Source organism: Idiotropiscis lumnitzeri, chromosome 3, assembly GCF_059441095.1.
Source record: "Idiotropiscis lumnitzeri isolate Australia: NSW breed Sydney's pygmy pipehorse chromosome 3, RoL_Ilum_1.0, whole genome shotgun sequence".
NCBI lineage: Eukaryota > Metazoa > Chordata > Actinopteri > Syngnathiformes > Syngnathidae > Idiotropiscis > Idiotropiscis lumnitzeri.
The window spans coordinates 13,195,209-13,219,174 of NC_142393.1; the positions used below are offsets into that span (position 1 = coordinate 13,195,209).

General features: G+C 41.1%; 1 protein-coding gene across 1 annotated transcript in view; it reads right to left on the bottom strand.

Annotated features, from left to right (window-relative positions):
- Nucleotides 1-222: 222 nt before the first annotated feature.
- sema3g (semaphorin 3G) overlaps nt 223-23,966 on the bottom strand; it is a 47,031-nt gene continuing 23,287 nt past the window's right edge. The window contains exons 4-16 of the mRNA XM_088289858.1: nt 17,691-17,810; nt 13,243-13,333; nt 10,822-10,938; nt 10,038-10,180; nt 6,833-6,947; nt 6,684-6,753; nt 6,333-6,477; nt 4,618-4,849; nt 4,410-4,501; nt 4,271-4,312; nt 3,606-3,831; nt 2,928-3,058; nt 223-1,760 (exon numbers count right to left, since the gene is read on the bottom strand). Coding sequence (XP_088145984.1) covers nt 1,257-1,760; nt 2,928-3,058; nt 3,606-3,831; nt 4,271-4,312; nt 4,410-4,501; nt 4,618-4,849; nt 6,333-6,477; nt 6,684-6,753; nt 6,833-6,947; nt 10,038-10,180; nt 10,822-10,938; nt 13,243-13,333; nt 17,691-17,810 — 2,028 coding nt within the window. The 3' untranslated portion in view covers nt 223-1,256. The remainder of the gene's footprint in view (nt 1,761-2,927; nt 3,059-3,605; nt 3,832-4,270; nt 4,313-4,409; nt 4,502-4,617; nt 4,850-6,332; nt 6,478-6,683; nt 6,754-6,832; nt 6,948-10,037; nt 10,181-10,821; nt 10,939-13,242; nt 13,334-17,690; nt 17,811-23,966) is intronic.

Below are 23,966 nucleotides of genomic sequence, written 5' to 3' on the forward strand. Positions count from 1 at the left end.
TGAGATGGCATTTGTCCATGAATTCACATTGACACATACGTAAGCTGTAACTATCACGATGAAAGCATGTTTGGGCGCTACACTCGACATTTCGGATGATGTCATGTCTGCTTGTTCACGAGAGAAACAACACCTAAATATTTCTGTTCAACATTCTAGCAACCGTTTCAACACATTGCATCTACAATGTTGACAAAAAAAAAAAGTAATTCCACAACAGACAATTGAAAAGTTAGTTTTAATCCATGGATATAAAGAAAAAAAATGTAATGGAAGTAAGCCAGTGAAGATTGTTTCTCATTTGGAGATTGTGTCATTCTGTCACCTTGCGTTCCAAAATGAACCAAATAACGCAAAAACTGGCCTACATGAAGTGAATCCCTTTCAGTGTTATTAAAGGATTAATGAAGAACGATTTCCATCTGCATCTCCTCCTGTTGAATGGAAATTTCAGTGCTCAGCAGTGAAAACAAAGTCATGTGCTCGTAATTCTGTTGAACCATCAACATGTCGTTTCAGTATCAGCAAGTTGAGATCATGATGTCAGTGTTTTGGATTAACTTAAAGTGGAGACGGTGCTGAATTCAAATAGAACTGGACTGGAAAGTGAAGTAACAAGACAAGGGCATGGCCCATAAATACACAATTCAATGTTACTAACCTTTGCACTGTAAAAAAAATGGGGAGTGATATTTACTTGATAAAAATCGAGGAAAGATTTTTCACACAGACATTCTAAGTAAATTTGACGAGAACATTTTTTTGAGTATATTTCACTCGTTTACAAAATTAATATATAATAAATAAATAACCCTCCCCATTTTGGACAGTGTATGTTGACAAACACTTTCGGTATATATTCCAGTCCAACTTAAGAGTCATGGATGTGATGTGCATTGTTTTTTTTGGAGTGTGATGTTGATCAGTTAACCAGAGGCAATTACAGTATGTATTAAAAAAAAGGCTTTGTCCGTCATTAACTTGTGATACGTGCTAAATTTGAAGTCCTTAGCATTCTTAATGACGTGACAAAAAATGTATTTGAAACATTGTCTCCATCTTGTCATCATGTTCGGGCCAGGTTTTTCCTCCGGGCAACTTGACCAATCTACATCCATTTGGGGAGTGATAACCAGAAGTAAGCGTCTACACTCTATCATCTACCTTCTCACAAATCCAGCTTCTGCTATTCTGGTCCTACTCTCCCCACTTGTCTTTGTTTTCTCCTTTAGTTCCCCTTCCTTAAGTTTTCTCCTTTAGTCGTGCCGTGCACTAAGGTCCCGCGGTGTCCGGTTCCGCTCGCCAGAACTCTTGCTACGGGCCTTCCTGGCGCTCTCCTGGGCCTGCCGATACTTCTCCACCATGCTCTTGTGCTTCCTCCTCAGCTTCTCGTTACACCACATCTTCTCGCAGTACTCCTCCACATGGGGCAGGTTGGACGGGCCGATGGTCTGCATGATATCCTTGAACCACATACGCGACTGGCCGATCGGACTCAACCTGTTGTAGGAGCTACAAGGCATCCAGTTCCGGTAGCTTCCAGCCGATCTGTCTTTGAGGAGGTCAGAAAGACCGGTGTTATCCCGTGACATCAACTCATCCAAGGTGTCGCCCCGGAGGACTTCAAGGGTCAGTCGAGCGAGGGTCTGGGTGAAGCCATGCTCTCTGGAGCGGCAGATGTAGATGCCGGCATCCTGGTTGAGGAGGCGACGGAAGAGGAGGCCCTGTTCTGTCGACATGACCCGATCGTCCATCTTGACCTGAGTAGAGCCGGGAGAAAAAAAAATTGATATTTTTAATTAGGGTTTATTCCTCCTCTATTCTGGTCTTTGCATTTCTGTATCCTTATTGGCTGACTTTTCAGTCTCAGTTGTTGACAATCGTTGGCTGGTCTTCACACATTTTTCTGATGACAACAACACATAAACGAGTGAAGAGCGTTGAACCACAATATGCAGTCAAATTTCACTGCATGCCAAACCAAGAGAATGATCGTTATCAGTTTCATTAAATCTGTCGGTATTTTTATACCCTTCCTTAATTCTCACATTCTCCATATCGCAACACTAAGTCACTCTTGTCGTTCGCTTCATTCATACCTCATTTATCCCTCTTGTACCCCCATACGCCCCCCCTAGCTCTTCTTCCATATTTTTGCTCCTATGACTGTCCTGTGATGCCAACACAAACACAGCCGCCTTGTCAGCGGCCCCGTGTTTATTTGCAGGGAACCTGAGAAGCGAGCTAATGCCTCAAACGGCTGACGGAGGCGCTCAGTTTTGAAAGATGACTGAGGGCGTGGCCCTATCATGTTCGAAGCGGCGCTTCATGTGCCGCCACCGTCACAGTGGACTTAATTCTTCATGGCATGTGGTCAATAGTCTCCAACGAGAATTCTGCTTTTCAAATATAATTGCTCAATTTCACCCATATGGCAAAACGCTGCACGTGGCAATGTTGCTCGGCCATCTCAGATTTAAAAGCAACCGCTTGCAAGAAATTACACAGCACCTCAAATCTGTGCACCCCCTCGTGCCTCTTCCTTCCTGCTGTCAAATGATGTTAACTAGAATGGGTCTTAGTCAAGGGCTGACATATAACTCCCTGTCAAAGTGGGTTAAAATGCTTTGTATTAGCATCTTGGTTTCGCATTTTGTAATCGTAAGCCAGCGAAGAAAGTCATTCCACCGGGAGACTCAAATGCAATGCCAAATTCAGGAAAAGGCGAATTGTTTGTGGTTTATAGAAAGGATGATTGCGAGGGCCACATATCGACAGCCAAAATTCTAATTCTCCTATCTGCAAATCAAGGTCCAGGGAGTAATAGTTTGTCTTCAGCCATAGGTGCTTCTACTCAACTCTTGAACAAACTGTTTCATATTTATATGAATGCATGTCTTGAATGCGTGCATAAAAAATCATCTCACCTCTTCCTTGCGGTCATCACGCTGGACCAGCCAGATGACAGAAGCTTGTGGGGAGCGAGGAACACATTCCAGAAAAGTGCTGTTGTTCTCAGCGCCGTACACCACGCGGTCCTCCATCTCCTCCAGGTCCTCTGATTCCAAACATACGCATTGGAAATGTTGTTGAAGAAGGAAAATAGGCACGGTGTGTGGTCCTATTTAGCTATAAATAATTCCAACTAGTACGTATTTTCTACATACTTTTCAGATAAAACCATTCCCAGGAGTCGCAATAACACACTATCTCACAAAAGTGAGCGTACATTTCACTTGTAAATTTTTATGATATCTTTCCATGGGACAACGCTGAAGACATGGCACTTGCTCCAATGTAGTCAGTGTTCGGCTTGTATAACATTATACATTTACTGCCCCCATTAGTGTATAAACGAAATTTACCAGCAAAAATGAGTGAAAATACCCAGCAATTAAATTACATTACCAACACTGAGTTGATCTGTGTATGTGGCGCATGCAGCGGACACATCCCGCCTCACACACAATGTAGCTCAAGTATAATGTCACAACGGTTCACTGAATAACAATTAATGTGTGGGCAGGCATTCCAGAGACACTACTATTCAACCATTTAATAAGCACCAATAAAATAATGTGACTGGTAATGAAAGTCGGATTTACCACTAAAATTCTGGTCCAAACATTGCAGCACCGGGTTTCCATGCCTGATGTCCTGCCTTCGGAAGCGACGTTTACTGTTGGGGACGTATCGAGTGCAGGACGAGCCATCCCAGGCGCAGTAAGGGTCTCTGGCCAGGCAGCACTCGGCGCACGCCTTCCCGTACGTCTCGCAACGATGAAGCTTCACCTGAGCCACGCCGGTTGGGGAGCCGACATACAGGGCTTGCTGAGGAGCAGAGGAAGGGAGGGACAACATCAACAAATTGCCTTGAGATTTACGGATGATTTTCTAGAGTAAGTGAAGGTAATGAGTTTTTGGTGGAGAAAGAAAGACCCCAAAAGAAACGGCAGGTCCTCACAAGAGCTGCTGAGCCTATACAGATTACGTCAGGATTTGCGTTTTGCACTTTGGCTTTGCTCAGAATTTATTCCAGACAGACCATCCACAAAAAAAATAATGGTTAAGAGATGAAGAAAATGAGAAGAATACAATAATGTGCAATTAACAGCTAAATTATTTGTATAACCTTAAGACCGTTGAAAATGTCAGTACTTAAACCTCTGCAGTGAATAAAACAATTTGACCGTAGACCGGATTAGTTCTGAAATCCGACCAAATAAACGCAAAGTTGAGATGACTTGATGAAACGCAGATGTGAACTTACTCTTTTGACTGATATATCCATTGATGTAATTGAGGTTGGCACCTGCAATGAGGACAATAATGAATGCTTCAATGTGTGCTCAGGCTTACGGTACAGTTTTATAAGAACCGAAGTACGATAGAATTGAAAGCAAACACACTTTGAAAACCTGAAGCTCCTCCAATGTGACCTCTTCCATTTCCAGGCTGTTTCCTCCGTGGAGGGCGATGACCTTCAAAACCGTTCCGATGTCTTGAAGAGAAGCAAACACATCATTCAAGTTCTGGGCCTCATTTGTCATGAGTCCAACTTCTCGATGAAATCAAACAATGATTTATGGCCAGCTGGAAAAGAGAGACAAATTTTACCCGTGCTGATGAACATGACGTCATACTGCCCATCCTCTGCCTCGACACGGTCCGCCACGATTTGTTTGAGCCTGTACGGAACGTTTGCCTTGGCGAGCACAGGGTGGCGCAAGGCGGGTTGCACCGGCCGCCACATCAGCGGGTGGCTCCGGGCAAACTGGAGGACATAGTCGGGGAAGTCTTTGGTGCTGTCAAACTCCCTGCCGGGTTGGTTGGTGATTTTACTGGGACACTGAGCAAACACAAGAAGAGGCAAAAATACCACAATGACTCAAACGAGCTCGGGTCCTTGCAATGTTTGAGTTGGGGATCTGTTTTAGCTTCCTGCCTAGTATTTCCATGGCCCTGTGGTTATTGACTCACCGGATTTAGCAGCATACGTTCAATTCCCGACTCAATAACGACTGTGAATGTGAATGGTCGATATGCCCTACGACTGACTGGCGACCAGTCCAGAGTGGGCAGTAATCTTACTTTTTCCCGACGTCAGCTGGTGTAAGATCGAACTACCGTTGATCCAGAAAAGAAAATGGTTTGATAGCCGGATGGATACATTCGCCATCAAAAGTTATTGAGTGCAAACTTTTTTTAAAGCAAAATAGAGTAGGTCAGCAAAAATGATTTTTTTTTAAACATACATTGCTGACATTCCATTGGCTTATTTCTTGGCAGTACTCTTAAAATGCTCTCGTCTTCGCTATTTGATTTTCGAGCCTAAAAGATTTCGGCTTGAGGCTGCGGCACGTCCGTCATTGCTCCTTATTCAGCCGTCAAAAGCCAGCAAGAATGAAAACCAGAAGACCCAAATTCCGTTTTGTTTTCATTCCAGAAATCTTTAATTAACCCTCCCTGTTTCTCTTGGATGCGTTGGCGTATTGCAGTGCACACTGAACAGGCAACTTTGATTCAACAGAAACTTCATTGTAGTCCACTTTTGTCAAATTAACAATCTTTGTCTTACATAATTCGATAAACATTTTCTTAAATATGAATCTAACTTTTATTTTTACCACAATCAATAAACACTTTTTTTTTTGTTTGTTTTGACCTCTTACAAGCGCTGACATTTATGAGAATGATTCTCTTCTCGTCAACTCCTTGGTCCTTGGAGACTTTATTAGTCTGCAAAGTGACTACACCAAGGTATTTGCGACTACGTCATATCATTCCTAGTCTTTCAACGTCCGCAAGTTCCAACTCACTCTGTAAACGAGGTGCAACATGCATCACGTGATTGTGAGTAGGTGTGTTTATATGTTTGAACTGAAATTACAGCGATGCTCTTGACAAGCTCTGGAGTGTACGCAGTGATCACAGCTGCACGATGTAAGCTTACTTTACTGATTGCAACCTTTTCTGCACCTCATTTGCAATGTTGCATAACCACCAACCACCCACTCCGCACTTCTCCACAGTGGCCTCGAATAAGTGGCCCTCATACAAATGATATGCTTACACAAGTGCTAAACTTTGCAAGTCATTTGCTAAATATATCGTGAGGTAAATGATTATTGGACCAATTATTAACTAGTAATTACACACACAGGCTGCCAAAAGTAATGAATTATTGCTTCTTGTATTTACAGTGTGTTGGGTAAATTGGATAACCAGGTGCTCAAGTGGGTCAAAAAAAAAAATGTCATTTCAAACATTTTATCACATAAAGAGGAGCAACCTAATCACGTTGATTCAAAACATGTGACGGAGCTACTTACCACTCCTGGTCTGGGGTAAGGCACCCGGCCTTCATAGGCACCCCACTGGTAATCTGGACCTTCTTTATGAGCAAATGGACCGTTAAAGGCTTCTCTGATATCAGCCATGCGATAAACGCACACAGCAAAGCCCTGGAACACATTACTGGAAAGGAGAGGCGCAGAAACAGCGTTACAGAAGAGAAGAATACTAAAACTTGAAAATGGATTGTGAAAGAGACATTGTATATAAATAAATAAATTATAATAATATATATATATATATATATAATAATAAAAATGTGAGTGTCACAAAAAAGAAAGAAAGGAAGAAATTGTTGAAAAAGTGTTTATTATATCAATGTAGTGTACCTGATGGTGCTAAAGATTGCATAAATGTCGGGATTCCTCTCATCCTTGGTTCTTAGCAGGAAAACATCCTCTGTTCGGGTCGAAAGAAAGGTGCAAGTTAGGGAAGGGTTAAAGTCAGTTGGTCATTTGGTAGGTAAAGTGTGGCTCACCGAGTTGGTTGAAGTGTGTGTCGATGCCATGAGGTCCTGGGACGGAACAAACCAGTCTGGCTTTGATAAAGGTGCTCCACTTATTCACCAACACTCTCTGGCCTCCAACGTCATTCTGCCATGAACAATATTTACAAAATAAACAAACACAATTCAATTTGTGAAGCTCCAAAAATGTCACAGGGGTGAGAAACGACTCAATGAACGCCAACAAGACTCAACTGGTCAAGTTCAGAGAGGGAGCTATTTACCAACAATTATTACAGTGGGCAAGGTATTTTGGGTTGTTTGATATCAAATGGTCAGCATTTCCTCAGATCTAAGATAAAGAGATTTAAAAAAAAAAACATTTTTCCGAGTGTGAACAATACAATTTTATTCGGATATGGATACAAATCCGGCGCATCTGCAGTTTGCATGCTCGTGTCGGACTCATCAGACAGCGCCAAAAGAAAGGACTGACAAAAGAGTAGAAGACCTATGCTCCTTATCTATGATTAGACATGATTTAGAGCAGGTGTGGGCAAACTACGGGCCAGGGGCCACATGTGGCCCATTAAATGTTTTAATCCGGCCCGCCGAACGTGAAAAAAATTAAATGAATAAGCCTTGTTCATGTTTTATTTTCTAAATAATCTTTTTCTAAGACATTTATGTTGTTGTAATGCTTTTGTTCACTTTCATTTAAAATTAAATGTATTTTTTTATTCTCTCCAATGAGGTGAGGTTACCAAAACACTCCATCCATCTGCTCCTGGCCCGGACCCTCTGTTAAATTTTAGCACCCAGTGTGGCCCGCCAATCAAAAGGTTTGCCCACCCCTAGTTTACAGTTTTCCTATAATTTTCGTTTAAATTTGAATTCTTCTTCTGTTATTTTTTTAAAATGTCTTAAAGTTGTTTGGTGTTACACGCTGTATTTTTTAATTTTGCGTAACCCGTTTTGTGTGCACAAGTGTCTCTTTCATATTAAAAGTCACATTTGTTGTGTAATTGAATACATAAAAAATGGGATTTGACAAAAAATAATCTGAATAGGGCATCTTACCTTGCAGGGTGAACACAACATAAGTCATACAAAACATAGGTGTTGGAACTGATGTGTAGCGATCATTGTAAGGTTTGTTTTAATGAATTCACAGCGGCTGATGTCATACACCAGGTTGGTCACCATTCTGAATTCAATTGTGTTCAACTTTTGGGTTTCCTCCATATTCACTCCACTTTTAGGTGCACCTTGAGGACGAATGATCTCACCAGAAGGAACATATGACATTGGAGTCTGATCATGTCAGCTGGACTCAAAGAGTTCCATCGTTCTTCTTGCCCAGTCGCCAAACTATTGCGAGCACTGCATGAGTATATTTTCATGTATTCTGGTTTGCATATCTATATATTTGTGTGCACTGCACGAAGCTTGAAGGAATGGAAAAGATCATGCAGGGCGTATTGTGATTGTGGATGCGAAATGTGACAGCTGTGTGTACTTTGGAAAGAGAACGGCTTCATTTTGTTGTAAATATTTTAAAGGCTTATATATCCCTTTAGGGAAATGTCAACATTTGGAAGCTCACAAGAGAGTTTGGGCTTTTGGCCTTATAGCCAAATGCCCTCTCTAGAGTTCTCTTGATCATCATGTGTCTGTTTCGATGGGCGTCCTTTTGCATGAGCGTGAAACTACACTGTATATCACAAGAGAGGTTCTGGCTAACCTTCGAAATTTGAGGCTCATAAGGGATCAACCAGGAAATAAGAAAACCACCCAAAAAAAGGACTCTGGCTTCGAGTTTACAATTCAAGAATCACTTCCTTTGCAGATGTTTCGTTCCTAAGGGTGATGTTGCTATTAGGATGTATACACCTGACCACCGGGGCTTCTCTCAAGGCAGATGGTTTATTTTTTTTAAATTATGTGGGAAACTGTCGACAAAGACCGCTTCATCAGAAATTTTCACGTCAGTTTTGTACAAGCCAAAACCAATAAAATGAAATGTTCTGGTAATTATGTAAATTTGTCTAGCATAACGGCTGTGAGAATTTTTGCAGGACAAAATTATAGTCACGAGTGACATAACACAGAACCACAAAGTGTGGTCAAATGATTATAATAAAATAATGGGTTTCCTACTGTAATCCTTATATGCAAAATGATGACATGCTTGATTTACCTCGCTCAAGTTTCCTCTCTCACACATTGATGCTACAAATTGATCATGTTGGCCTTTAACATGAACGCACATTGAAAACCGCTGTACCAAAGCAACGCCGCAACCCAAACCCATATTCTCAAGTCACCATTCACAAATTCAACTCTCGCATTTTTTTTTTGTGTGTGTTCAACGATTTGCTGAAAAGCTCACCGTAGTGTTTGCGCTCTTTCTGAAATGCCCTAAATGCCACAAGATGCTGCCAAAGCACAGTCTAAACAGGAAAATAGAGTAATTGGTATCAAGGAGGTACACTGAAGTGATCCTTTTAACCAAGTTTGTTTTTTTAGGGAGGAGCAAAATGTAGCTTGAGTGGTTAGTGGGAGTTAAGGACAGTTATAAAGGTACTCACACTATTCTGATGCTTTTTTTTTTTTTTAAATCAAATCATCAGCAAACTATTCAATTTTAAGTGTAATATTACATTATGAGTTGGAAAAGACATAACCTTTGGAGAGCATTATGGTAAGGTAAATTTAAACGATTCATATAAGCAAATACTTTAAGGTGGCGTCAATTCACATTTTTTTTTTGCTATTCACGGCAGAGCTTGTAAAACTGCAACACTTCAGTAAAGTGGTTCTAAGGCTAATTTGTTGGGTCCAAACACAGCCATAACAAAATATTCAGACACCAGTCACGCTCAATGTTGTGTTCCCTTGTCTAATTGGGGCAGAGGACTTCACTGCACTAAACAGGTGTGATAAGACAGATGCCTCTGATATAATTGAAGAATTTTGTGCAACTAAACCAATACCTGAGCTTGATGGCTCAAGTTTTCAAGAAGATTCCCATCCATCCATCATTTTCTATGCTTCTTTCCCTGTTCACCTTGGATTGTTTGTCAGTCAATCGCAGCACTCATATAGAAATAAACAACCATTCCCACTTGCGCTGTCACTAATGGGAATTGGACCCACACTGGCTGCAAGGAAGTCAGGCAAGTGAAGCACTAACGCTAACAGTGACTACAGAACATTTTGTAACGAAAGAACTCACCGCACACACTCGTCCAACACGTGTATGGATGGCCTCCTCCCTGTCTCCTGCCTCCGTGGCTTTTTCAGTGAAGAAAAAATACACTTTGTCATCATCTCTGTCGTCGTTGTCCGGAATGAGGTGCGCTGCCACGAACTTCGGGTCTGGAGAAAGGGTTAAAAATAAGAGTTTGGTTGTTAAAATGAAGGCTATAAAAGGGGCTGCGTGAATGTTTTGAGTTTACTTACACGCCTCTATTTTCAAAAATTACAGTTAGTAATTTCGTTGTGATGTGTGATACAATAACCTTGACAAAGGAGGTTATTTTCAACAGGGTGTGTAAAGACAGTTTTTTTCCTTTTGCTCTAATTTTGTTTCAATTAAATCTGTCCAGTAACAAATGAGATATTACTCACACGGACAAAAACAATTCTTTAGTAAGGGGTGCAATAAACAATTGGGGGACCAGCCAATAGGTGTGCATTATGTGTTAAATACAATCATTTGTCCAACAGTTTGTTTGTGAATGCTTTTAAGTATTTGCTCAACATAGATTCTTTTTAACGAACAACATTGTTTGCACCAATTAGAGTCCATTCTTCTTTCACACATTGAAGGATCATAATCCAGGACTATTTTTTTCATTATTTTAAATTGGTGTAGCTTAGAAATCGAACAAAATAAAATATCATTCAAACATTGTCAGATTAGATTCTATGGAACTCATTTATTCCAAAGATGATGAATGTTTCAACCTTGTTGGAAGCGGAGTTTTGCAATGAAAGACAGACTGATAAAACACTACCATGAAGGATTTTATGGTCAGTCTCTGTCCTCATGGTGGAGCGACCTCCCATACTTCTGAAGATCACAGAGTCTCTTCCTAAGAAATCCGCTGTCAGTCCTGTAAATAACTCTCCACCTACAACAAGAAGGAAGGAGGGGGGTGAGTGAAACAAAAGCAACGAGTCAGCAAAGGGGAAGAAGTCGACCACAATGAGGAAATCGTTGGTGACACTTAAACATTGTAGTCCAGGCTCATGACGGATCCACACACTTTTTAGAGTGCATCCTCTACTGAGACCATGAGAGGCAGACTCACTTTATACAACTCGGGGGAAACGAAGAAATAAAATACAGAAGATATACTAAGCAGTCATGTCTGGAGAATTGGAAGCCTTTAGAAACACAGCGTGAGAAGCAGCTCTGTTTGTGAATCACTACATCGCCGGCAACTGAAAATCCAGAAGGAAAAAAACAAAAAACAAAACAAAATGGGTTTACAGACTTGTTCAGTTTGTTCTACAGTCAATCACATTTATTTAACAAAATGATTAAACACTTCTTAGAAAGGTGAATTAAAAAAAATGTTAGACAATACTCACAGTTAGTGTCAAAAGATTATTCTCATAATTGTAAAATTGCCTCCATGTTGTTTAGGATAGCTTAGCCCAAGAGAAGTACTTTGAGAATTTGTCAGTTGAGTGTAAACAGGCTGTCAAGGATTGGAAGTTGGCCCACCAGAGGCCGGCAGGTTGATGGTTGGATTTCTAAAAGACATCTGGGTCAAAGGCTAGTCATCGGAGATTCAGACCGGGGCTGAGCCACTTGAAAAATCAGTGAGGGATTACCCTCCAGAGAAATCCACTACATGGGCCTCATTTATAAAGCAGAGCACAGAATCCCGGCTCGAAGGACCGAATTGCCAAAAAGATGAATCCCGTTTATATAATCAAGCATATAACTGCAGACATCATTGCCCTAATAAATCACAGCCAACCTGGAGATGTGCACACGTGTTTATCTCTCCGAGCCCACATGCAGCTCGGAGAGAAGACCGACTCAAAATATTCAAAACTGTAAAAGGATACTGGACTGCAAGAGCCCTGTGGTCATGTCAAATGTATTTTAGTGCTGAGTAAGCTTCCCCCAACCACTTACGCTCCCAAAACCTACATCTTCATATTGCAATGGACATCATTCACCAACAGTTTACAAATAAATGTTTTCTAACTTCTTACGCATTCACCTCCAAGGATGGAGTGGGGCTCATTTTCACCCTGGAGTTTCAGGGCCCAGACCGCACCACTTGAGTTCACAATGTTTTAATGAAGGCAACACAATTGTACCCTTTTTAGTGTATCAAAGTGTATAAAAGGTACCAATAGGCAAATTTACACAACATGGGATCAGACGTGTTACACTTAACAACCAGCAAGATCAAAGAGGAATCCTCCAAAAATTTGCAATAAAATGTGCCTTCACTAGCCTAAACAGGCATTCAGTAAAATTCCCCCGTTTTAAGCCATCTCTAGGGGCGGCCTTTATGTCACTTCTGTTGAATGATATCAGAGTTGCTCAGGGCGCAGGTAACGGCCAATCACAGCTCACCCGTTTTCTGAAGCTGAGCCATGATTGCCGAGCCCTGAGCAACTGTGGTATCATTTTCAGTCGACGACAAGTGGCAAAGTGGCCTCCCCCCTGGATTTTACTGCTTAACTCACGTTTCGCAAATGCAGTATTAATCAGAATGCAACGTTTTAACCAGTGGGCCTGCATAGAACATATTCTTGAAAATACATTTTTGGGGTTGACTTCCCCTTTAAGGCAGCTAAGACTGCACTTCCTGGGCATGCTCTTATTTTAGTAGACTGATGATAACTTTATGATCGCCTCACAACAGCAGTAATCGGAGCAGGGTTTTCCATCAAGATTTAGCAATGTTATTAGCACTTGTGACTGTCCTATGCCTCTTTAATTTTTCTTTTTTTGTACAGATGCGGTGTAGTCACAGTGTTGTTTCTAGTCATGTATTAAATGATTGCTATTTAGTGCTGCTTGGGATGCACAATATTTGTTGATTTGTAAACTTATCGGCAGGCCAGAGGAAATCATGTGCTGTCCCCTAGCAGTGTATTTGCAGCCCAGCCCAGCCCAGCGGGATATCACCAGAATATCCAGATTACTCACTCCAGGCCCGTTTGCCTCACATGAAGAATGCAGCATATACTGTACATCAATGTATGCTTTCTTACAAATATCCCTAAAAACAAGACAGTTGATCTAAATACAGTGGACCCTTGAAAGTCAAGATGGTACTAAAATGTTCAGTTAAAATATGTCTTTAAAAATTCACATTCTAACTCATTGCCGTGTGAGATATTGTGCAAGACCTCAGTCAATAAGATGACACGTGAGGCCAGTGATGAAGAGAAAATGGACAAACCACTGAAGGTGCTAGCAAAAGGGAGGCTGGGGTCATGTGGGACCCTTCCTCGTCCGTTCTCCACATTCTTAGGGTCCATAGTGAAGACGTGCTGTGGGGAGATACAAACACAAGATTGAACTGGTCAGTTCGGATTGATTTTTATTTCATCATATGGCTGTAATATTAGATTGTGAAAAAGGAAGTGAAACATGGTAAAAAAACAAAAAAACAAAAAGAAATATGGTGTTCCTTTGTAGCGATACGGTTGTACTGAATGTTCTCCCCCCCCCCTAAAATCAATAGCAGTTTTATTCTTGTCCATGGAAACAAAGCCGTTGATCAGACTTAATCTCTTCAAAATAATATATTCCTCAGTCTTTGTGTTCCTGTGTGCACACAAAGACTGGACTGGCTTTTATTTGTTTCCAGTCTTTTGGGTCTTAATGACCCTGCTCTGAACTCCGTCTGTCTGTCTGAGAACGAAGATGCCGTCTGAGAAATAAGAAAGTGTGGGACCAGCGTTGCTGCCAGAGTTCAGATGAGTCTCCCACCCATTTCCCACTGAAGAGCCGCCCTGAGCTTAACTTTTTACTGAGCAGAGGACAAGGTCATCGAAGAAAAAAGTAAATAAATCCAGCATTAACCAAAAACAACAGCTGATAATGTATGGAACGGCCATTAATATTCCGTCAATATGCTTTCACAGCAAATGTGCCCATCAAATTCCTTGTGTACACATAATTTAACTGTGACTGAACCAGTTGTGTATTTCTAAAATATTCATGATGTGTTTACCCTTCTTAGTTGCAAATGAGGTTACCCAGCTGTGAAATGACATACAAAGCAAACCACATCAGCCTGTCACCATCACAAAATGTCAGTCTTAACCAAAATGGTGATTGATGACGGCATTATGCGCAGTTAGTCGTTTTTGTTTTCCTCACAGGTGTAAAAAGAAGTTAACCACTGTGAATTCGGAATGAAAGCAGGGTGAGAACAATAGGGGGAGAAGTTTGTGGTTTTCATTGGCTTTAGAACCAGGGCACTACACAGCGGCTGGCAGTGTTCTTAACCACTTGGCTGCCAAAGTTGTTAAATTACACTTTCAACAAACCTTCCAACTGTGGTGTGTCTCATCCAATGTGTGATTTTCAAAAATTATCAAGCTGGAGTTAAACAACAAACATCTTGGCATTCTATGAGTCGAAACCAAATGTCTGTTCCAACTCATCGGCGTTGTCTTTTGTGCTGCCTGGGCGTGACCCATTTCAAGTCCAATGCATTCATGTTGTCCAGGAAGAAAGAAAAAAGGATGGTGACAGGACATACGACCAGCCCTTATGTTTGATATCCAGCCCATTTTATAGATTGAGGTGTCCTCCAAATGAACCGCGAGTGTCTCGCCCTCCGTTCATTGAACGGACAATAGACTATTGTTAATGGAAGGGTGAGTCCTCCACTCTGGAGTGCTCACAGGGCACATGATGACATTGAAGTCTGCTCTATAAAAATAATGGCGAAAAAATACCCTTTCAAGCATATTTAGTTCATATGCGGAGCACCCCTCATTGAGTTGATGAACAAAAAGTGTGACAAGTATTTTTACTTTCACAGGCAGCTCTCCTGATGACAAATATCGGCTATTCAGATTCATGTGGCATTCACTGTGGGTGGCGCCATTTTTGTGTGATGAAAGATGACTACATCTTTTTTTTTTTTGCCCCATGCAACAGAATTACAAAGCACGTTTCCAAGTCACGGGGCTTACTTTGGTATTCTGGAATGTGTCATACGGTCACAATTCAACCAGTTCAGTTCACCAAATCACGATTTGGAAGGACAAATTGTGATTTGGCTTGTGTTCACAGTGCAAATTGTGGAGGTGGGGATTGTGACATCGCAATAAAGTGACATCACTGCATTGGAACACAGTGGAAAGTGTCAATGAATTCAACAAAGAAAAGAAACAAATGAGGCCAACGAAAAACAACAAACAACACATTCTCTATCCATCAATCATTTAAGTGAGTTTTTAACTCTGCCCTCAATTAACTTGCATGTATTTAGGAACGTGGGAGGAAAGCGGAGCACACTGGAAAAACTCAAGTCTGGAATGACATAAAATCTCCAACTCTAACTTCTCGCTTCACAAAATTTGATCTCAGGTTCAGAAAAATTATTATTCGTGCTGATGCATGTGCATGTGTGTGCACGTGACATATGATTGTCATGCAGAGAAATGGTGCAGCTGATTCTGTTTGGGCAAATCCCTCCAAGACAAACACACTCAAGTGTTGAGGAGCTAAAAAAGAGTGCTATGTTCTTCTTTGCCAAGCACAGCATATCAGGGGCCACCAGTATCATTTAAACAAGTGATTGCTGACATTCACACGTGCGTGCGCACGCACACACATGCTCAGTCACAAATTTCATCTTTCAACGCTTGTATAAACATTGCTGTCTTTTGGAATGAAGGACAGAGTAGAGAATTTTTTTTTTCTTAAAAGGGATTTCACAAAAAATAAATAAAAGCGGAACGGTGATGTAGAGAGTTTTGACAACCTGACAAAATCAGGACAAAGTCTAAAATGTAGATGGAATAGTAAAGTCCATATACAGTCGGTATACATAATATATTATTTAGAATGTGCACATGTGTGTGATTTAGTGTGTGTTCTACTTCCATTTTCCAGGAATTGTTTATTTTCACATATATGACATTGCTTGTGTCACTATCTGGAATCTTTCGGACTTCAAATACAGGTTTATTGCTCTAATTACTATCTTTAAAAAGCAATAAACACACCGACAAACAATACAATGTGGCCACGGTTAAGCTAGCCGGCAATCGTCACCCCTGACAAGCTAACGTCATAACAGTGTTTCAGCATCGAACGTGTGTAACGTCGGGCCACCGCAAAGACAACGATGCCATGAGAAAGACACAACCAGTACATGTAAGTCTGACCCTAACAGAGATGAAACGTCTGAGGGCTAAAGTTCATCCCGCCCAGGGTCCAGTTGGATCGCTACTAGCCTCAGTTCCCTCCAGAGGTCAGGCAAACATTCTGGTGTGTATTCTACGCCAGTTAACGACTGGTTAAATAAACGAACCCACTCCCCATGGGAGGGTGTGTTCAGACCGACTACCTAATGCTGAGCTCAACTGCTGTGAGGCGAAGCCAACATGAATGTCGATATTTCGAGTGTGCTGGAGAGCAAACAAAAGTCATGTCCGCAGCTAACAGCTTTTGTACATAATCAGACATTTGCGGGAAATTTCAAGCAAACACAAGCCTGTGAAAAAGCAACAGTTAACTTGGTTATGAACTTGGAATTCAAGCCCAGTTGCCACAGAGTTGAAAGGACAAATTGATTTTTTAAGAAATTGGGCATGTACTTAATATCAGCAGGAGGCATCCCTGCAGCTGATAAGCCGCTCCAAAACACATATTTTTCTTTACAAAAGAAGATAAAGCAGGACCTCAAATTATAAACTTAAGTGGTTTTGTGAGCCTGTTTGTAACTTGAAAGCTAAATAAGTAAAGGTAATGTTTTTCCATTGAAATAAATAGAAATTAAATTTATTTGTTGCAGTCCCAATAATTATACTAATTTATACTTACCTTTTTTGTGGGGTTAATAATAAATGTAATACAATATATAAATAAGTGAAAACACAGTGATATGAAGACATAAACCCCTTAAAATGTTTAATGAAAGTTAAAGAAATAAGTCCGGAGAACGGCAGCCGCAGTGTTGTGTGCATCCCTCGAAGTGGTGTGGCCTCGTGAGAGAGGTCAGAAGCTTAAGTGTGGCAGCCTACTTGGCTGGTCCGTCTGTGTGTCAGCGTCTCAGCATGGGTTTGGCAACACTAACTGACGTGCAAGCGGAGGAGAACTTTGAATGGCTCTCGGAGGTGACATGTTTGGATGCAGTGACGATGACATATTGAGAGCGAGACCGAATATATGACGCCAAGGAGGACACACGCATTGCGGATAGCAACAAAATCCACCCGCTCCACTTGAAACACACACCACTAAAAGTTGGGCACTTTCCCACCGTTATATTTCCTCTTTGTGGATATCGAGCCACTTTCCACTCTTCTTGTGCCCATTTTGACTGCCTCCTGTTGGGCCACTTTGGGCTGTTATGTCAAGGTCCACAACTGTCTTAATCGCTCTCATTTATCCAGTCTTGTCTTTGGTTTGGCTTTGAGAGGAAGGCTCGGCCCAGGTTCTCATCAGTTAGCCAAAACACAAATACAAATGAAAAACTGGCTCCTCTCAACAGATTTCCCACAAGCATTTTCATTTGTTAGTTAAGTCTATGTATAGAATCTGTTTCCTTGTTTTTACGTTCCACAGTAGTTAACTTATTTTTACACCAATTTGAGCGATACTAGCTGGCTTTGTGTGATGGTGTGGATACAGTAGACTTAAAAAGTTGTGTGTGTTGCTTACCTCTCCTCTGTGGCCCACATAGATGAAACTGCACATAGGATGGAATGCGCCAGTGCCGCAGGCCAGGAGGTGAGTGCGGTTGTAGGGCTGCAGGAGGCGCACAAAGTTGGCACACTCCGTCTGCAAATTGCAGAAACACAACGACTGAGACTTACTGTATAACAGTCTGGGTGTTGAGATCTGCTTTCTCACTCTCACACTTACAGTATTATATTGCATCAATCAAAACACAGGGTGAAATTGTAGATGTCCTCCAAATGTAGATAAGCTGATTTTCAGGGTTACCATGGGAACAACATTATTTTTTGACGATTTTTATTGATCCCACATGTTGAGATGTGGAGGACTTTTTATTGGACGGAAGATGATGGACAGTGGTGGATTTTGTGCCTTAGGTGATAAGCTGGCACTTTTACATTTATATATATATATATATATATATATATATATATATATATATATATATACATAAATTAGTGCTGTCAAAAAATGTAAAACTAATTAATTGCAAAAAATAATTGCGATTAATCACATTTTTCAACAACTATTTTTGTGAAGTTTGTGACAGATGTTTACTTAAATAATATCTTGGAATTAATGTAAAAAATTGCAAATATAAAGTAGATTTTAATTTAGAGACTGTTCTAATAGCTTTCTTTGATCCTTGAATACGATCTAAACGGAGTCATGTTTTCAGGAATTTTTCTTTGAAACAATTCTCAGAATTTAGACAGTACATTTAGTTCTTCCCACAAGCACCACACTCCAGCAGTGTTGGTTTGCAAAGCTCAGTGGTAACTTGAGCATGGTGTTTTGTTCTGAGACGATATGATACAGTATTTGAATTTGGCTTTGCAAAGTACGCAAAATAATTTTGGAAGTCAATAAAATATTCAAATAATCAGTCACAATTTGTGATTATGATTCATTTACCAGTCTAGTGGAGGCTCATTTCAAGAGAGACGACTGAGCTTGTGTTCTCTTCTTAAACAAGATACTTTGGAGACCTAGAAGAAACAAATCCTACAATAGGAACTGAGCTCTGTGTGGCCTACAGTGGAATGAAATGTTGACAATCAAGAAATATGACTGAGCTCTATACTCTCTGGGTTTTGCGGTTTTATATATCTGGGTGGGTTTTATTGAGGCCATAAAGAAAGTTAAAAAGATTTCTTTTTTCTTTTTTTACTGCAGCGGTAGCTTTAAAATGAATGTTTCCAGATTTGGAAAATAGATATTTCATCATTGGATGAATAGCTCGACTGAAGAGGTTTTCACAATTTGAGGGTATTTCTGTTCATTGTTAGATGAAGAAGCAATGTACTAAAGGTACATTTGCAGTACAACTTCGTCCGACACTTTATAACTGAGCGGCTGCGTTCAAAATGGAGTAATTGAGAGAAGTTGAAGTCAGAGGGAATGGGGACACGTGTGTCCCACATGTAAAAAAGAAACGGTATTTATGGAAAAAAGTGGTCTTTGGATTGCAGAAACATGATCTGGGTGCCACAAGTTACACATCATTTCTATCATAGCTTTATTAATACCACATGACATTAGCAATTGGTGAAAATCGGAAAATGCTGTGGAAATTTGCAAGGCCACATGCCTGTAGTTTTTCTTCAGGTGAATTTAAGAAGTATGTAATAATTACGATGGCACTCAGAAGAGTGCACGTCTCCGCCGAGGTCGAACCTCTAACAAAAGCAATTCGTGTTTGCAGAATGGGTCCACATGTTAGTAGGCCACTTTTTCAGAGGAATGGCTCTATCCTGACCCAAACAGAAAAAAAATAGGCAAACATATTAGTTATAACTATTTGTGTCACTATTTGTCTGTCAGTATACAAAGCAGGTGACTTTTCTGCTTCCTGGAGAATGATGAAAAATTAGATTAGGCGGACAGCAACAATGGGAAGAGTTCATTCATGACTCTTAAGGCCCCAACAGACCAATCTGCCGTTGGCCGTTGGAAAGTCTGTTTTGTGTAGAGAGCAACATCGGAAAGTCGGAGTCGTTGTTGGAATCGGGTCGGGCTGTCAGGTTAAATGAGCACTGTGATTGGCTGTTAGTTCGCGAATCAGTGCACTGGACAAGATTCGTGTTAGGCTCGCTTGTAGCGAGGTGGGGGAGGACCCAAAAATGCAGGGAAGCCAGACAAAGGGTAACTTAAAGGGAGTTTAATTAATGCAAACAATGACTCGGGGGAACAAACGTAACGAAGTGCAAAAACAATAAGGATGATCAAAACGCGACTGGACAGAACTAAACTAGACGAGGAAACAGGCACAGCGACAAATAACTAGGAGCATGAACGGGAACGGGAACGGGAACGGGAACGGGAACGGGACCGGGAACGGGAACGGGAACGAGAACGATATCAGGGAGCGGTCGTGACAGTCAGGGAAAGGAAGCAATGTCCCGACAACAAGCCGTCGGTCCTGAGCGCTTTAAGTAGTGCGGGTGATTACAGTCAATGTGACACAGCTGCGTGGCTGATGGGGAACCGGTGTGTGGCTGGTGGGCGCGCGTCTCTCATGCAACGATGACCAGGGAAGGGAACGAGCGCTGGAGGAAACGCCCCCACTCAGCTGGGACAACAAAACAAAGACATGACATGACCTGAACGGGTCATGACAGTTCGGAAGTGACAAAAACTGAAAATTTAAGCTATTTCTCAAGAACTAAATTAACTTTGCTCATTTTCACATGGACATGGCTGGCTGGACAGAAGAGCGTAATGACAAAGTTGGTGTCTACAGGGGATGTGGGCTTAGCCAGGTGCATGGTGATGCCCCACATCTGGACTGGGTACGCTCACTTGTCCTCTGACTTTTGACTCACTCTTTGTCTGACTTAGCATGTCTTGACAGACCCTCTTAGAGGGCAAATAGACCCCAAAGTCAAAGTTCCTTGGATCACTTGGGTTAGAGTGAAGAGCTTAGTCATCTGACAAATGACTCGGATAAGAGTAGAGCTATTCCTTCTCCACATCAGGAGACGTCAGTGGAGGGAGCTCAGATGTCTATTTCAGATGCCTTTAAGACAAATTTGTAGGCAACGTGTAATGGGCGATTCCAGCATAAAGTAGAGCCACTGTAGAGTCGAAGTTCCACAGCTGGCCTAGGAAATGTTTCAGAATGTCCCTGGTGGAAGTACGGGAGGTGGTCGGAAAAATTTATATTGCGAATTCCCCGCTCAAATCATGCACAATTTCACAATAGCAAACACCTCGTAATTAATCCTGTGATACAAATGAATAGTCTTACACACCAACATATTTAAAAAAATAAAACATATGAACAGACATAACGAGGGGACGCTTTACACTATCCATCAATAGAGTAAAGGAATGTTTAAATGAGATATTTCTAGCCACATGGATAGCTCTATGCTAACAGCTGTTAGCAGTTAGCAGGAGCGCTGTCAAGACCAACTTAACTTAATATAGGCACAAATCATTTGGAGTCCCAGGTCTGTGGTTTCCCTCCTACTACACACTGACATAAGTCAAGAGCACACACGCACCACATGACAGTCAAATGGTCGTAATGGATGAACAAGATCAAAGACAAATATGGAAGCACTTCCACAGCTGCATGGGCTTGCCAGTTCTCCTCTTTGCTTCAAGTCCACCACCAGTAAAACCATTTAGTAATGATGCCAAATGAAGTGGAAGCAATAATTTTTCGCAAAATCTACTGAAAACAGCCAGTAAATTATTCCATAGTTTTGCGAGGTTCACAGAGTCAAACATTCCGCTTAGACTTTGTATTGACAAAACTTTGGATATCCAAGTCCCCTAAACTATAGATTTTTTTACTCTGTGATACTATAATGTACATGAACTGTTAAGCATTGATCATTTGTGCAAAGGAGCGCTAGACCCATAAAGTATGCATGACATAAAGCACTGCTGGTCCCTCATAGTTCAAACAGATTCTTTATTGCCACATCCTTACAAATCTTTCAAATGTAGCCTTACATTTGAGGATGGCTAGATATAACTACTGTTGGACAAGGTTATGAATAAAAGTCAAAGCTAACAATAGTCGAGAAGGATTGCTACCTTCTGTGTTATCCCAGAATTTGTGGCTAGAGGTGGTCAAAGGTTGGGCGACACATAACTGTCACTACTTAGTTGAAGACACTTCTTCTAATTGATTAATTGAAGCTCGAGAGGCGGTGACTCATCATTAAAATGTTAATGGGGCTGCGATTGGCTGGCAACCAGTTCAGGGTGTCCCCCGCCTACTGCCCGAAGATAGCTGGGATAGGCTCCAGCACAACCCGGCGACCCGAGTGAGGAAAAGCGGTACAGATAATGGATGGATGGATGTTAATGAGGGTGGACGATTGTCTATAGAAGGCTGGTGCTGACGCAGTTCCTAACGTTGGCAAAAACAACGACCACCCCTCCCATCCCCAAGATAATTTATCTTTTTACCAAATACTGTCAAAGTCATGTTTTTGTTTGTCTCAACAGAATGATCGAAACTAAACATCGTCTATATACCAGTGAGGCGTTTATTTCACACCGAGAAACAATGTGAAGGCCTATAACCTTATCCACCCCTTTCCCTTTTCGTCAAAGTCAAGTTATGTTCAACACATGCAGACGGCAAACAAATGAGATTAAAAGTGTGTCCGAGTGTGGGGGTCCTTGCTGTCTTCTTTTGCATAGTTGAAAGACTGCAGTAATCCATCAGCTTTGACAAAGAAAACCTTCCGAAGCACGGCAAGCAAGGAGACATGAGGGAATGCGAGAAGCCATCTGTGCAGTCAAACATATTTGGACAATATGTTCTCATGAGAATTTAGTAGGAATTTCGCTGAAAGTTCAGCTCGAGATAGCGAAACCTCTAGGGTTGAACACTATTTGGGGATGCAGGTCGACATCCAATTTGTTGGTCGGAAATATTTTTCCCATAGTACGGCTCGGAATAACTTTTGTATGAGTGGAGCAGTTTTGATAATTATTGGCTTTATTTGAAGAGGAATATTCAACAATCCACAAATTTTATGGTGACCATAACTAACAGAGACTAAGTCCTCCGCACTGCTAACGTTATAAAGGTACATTGGTATTAATACCATTGTAACCACGTCAAACGCAAGACAAGGTAAATTGAACGTTAGTGGCTATCTTGAGTTGGTGCTTGCCACATAGAAGACTGCTCAGAGGATTGACCTTCAATGTTTTGGTATCAGGCGCAAAATGCTCATTTCTACTCACAATCCACGATGAGTATCTGCTTATTTTCAGTGTTGCATTGGAAGAAATTATTTTCCAGGGTTAAAATGCCGAGATAGCTAAAATATTTGGAGCATGGCGCTAATATAAAAGGTTGCCATTTCGATACCTACGAATGCTGTGAATTTCATCATATATACATACCATAGCTACTTTGATTCTCCAAACCATCAAATTACAGGAGGATCCACTCATAGTTCCCTTACCCTAATCCCAGCGAGCAAACACTCAGAGGAAATATCAACAAAAAACTGACATGGGACACACAAGACACACCTGCCACTTCAAACACAACGCATGTCCATGCACACACACACACACACCCCTCAAACATGTTCCAGATGGAGGTGGCTGGTAGATGTCATGTAGTGAGCGCAAGGTGGGGCCTAAAAAGTCACAGTGTTCTTCTGTCACTCACATGACATTATTAAAGATTGCGTGTTTGTCTGTTTAAAGCAATATTAGTACCCATTTGTGTATTCTATGTGCCTTTAAGACCACATTTAACCAAAATGTCGCTGTAATATTGGCCAATGTCCTTTTTCCCCCCATTTCCTCATAGTTTTTATGTTATGGGATGAATTTAATTTATCGTATTTTCCGGACCATAAGGCACACTCGCGTATAAGCCGCAGCAACTCCTTTGGAAAAACAAAACAAAACATTATATACAATATATATACAATATATATACAAACTGCAACAGGCAGTTTTCTCTGTTGGAAAGAAAATCAGTTGTTTACTGCATGTACAGAATGATACATGGTACATAAACTGATTGTTAAAAAAGTGCCTTTTAACACGGCAACAACTTTGCTAATTAAAACAGAACAGACCCAAGAGAAAAAAAAAAGAGAGATTTATTTATCGTATTTTCTGAACTATAGAGTGCCCCTACCGGTGACAGAAAAATTCACAGAAAAGCTGCACCGTTTTATTAACCGCATGGTTCAAAATCTAGGAAAAAAGTCGAGGCTTATAGTCCAGAAAATACGTTATATCATCCCATTCAAGACGATCACT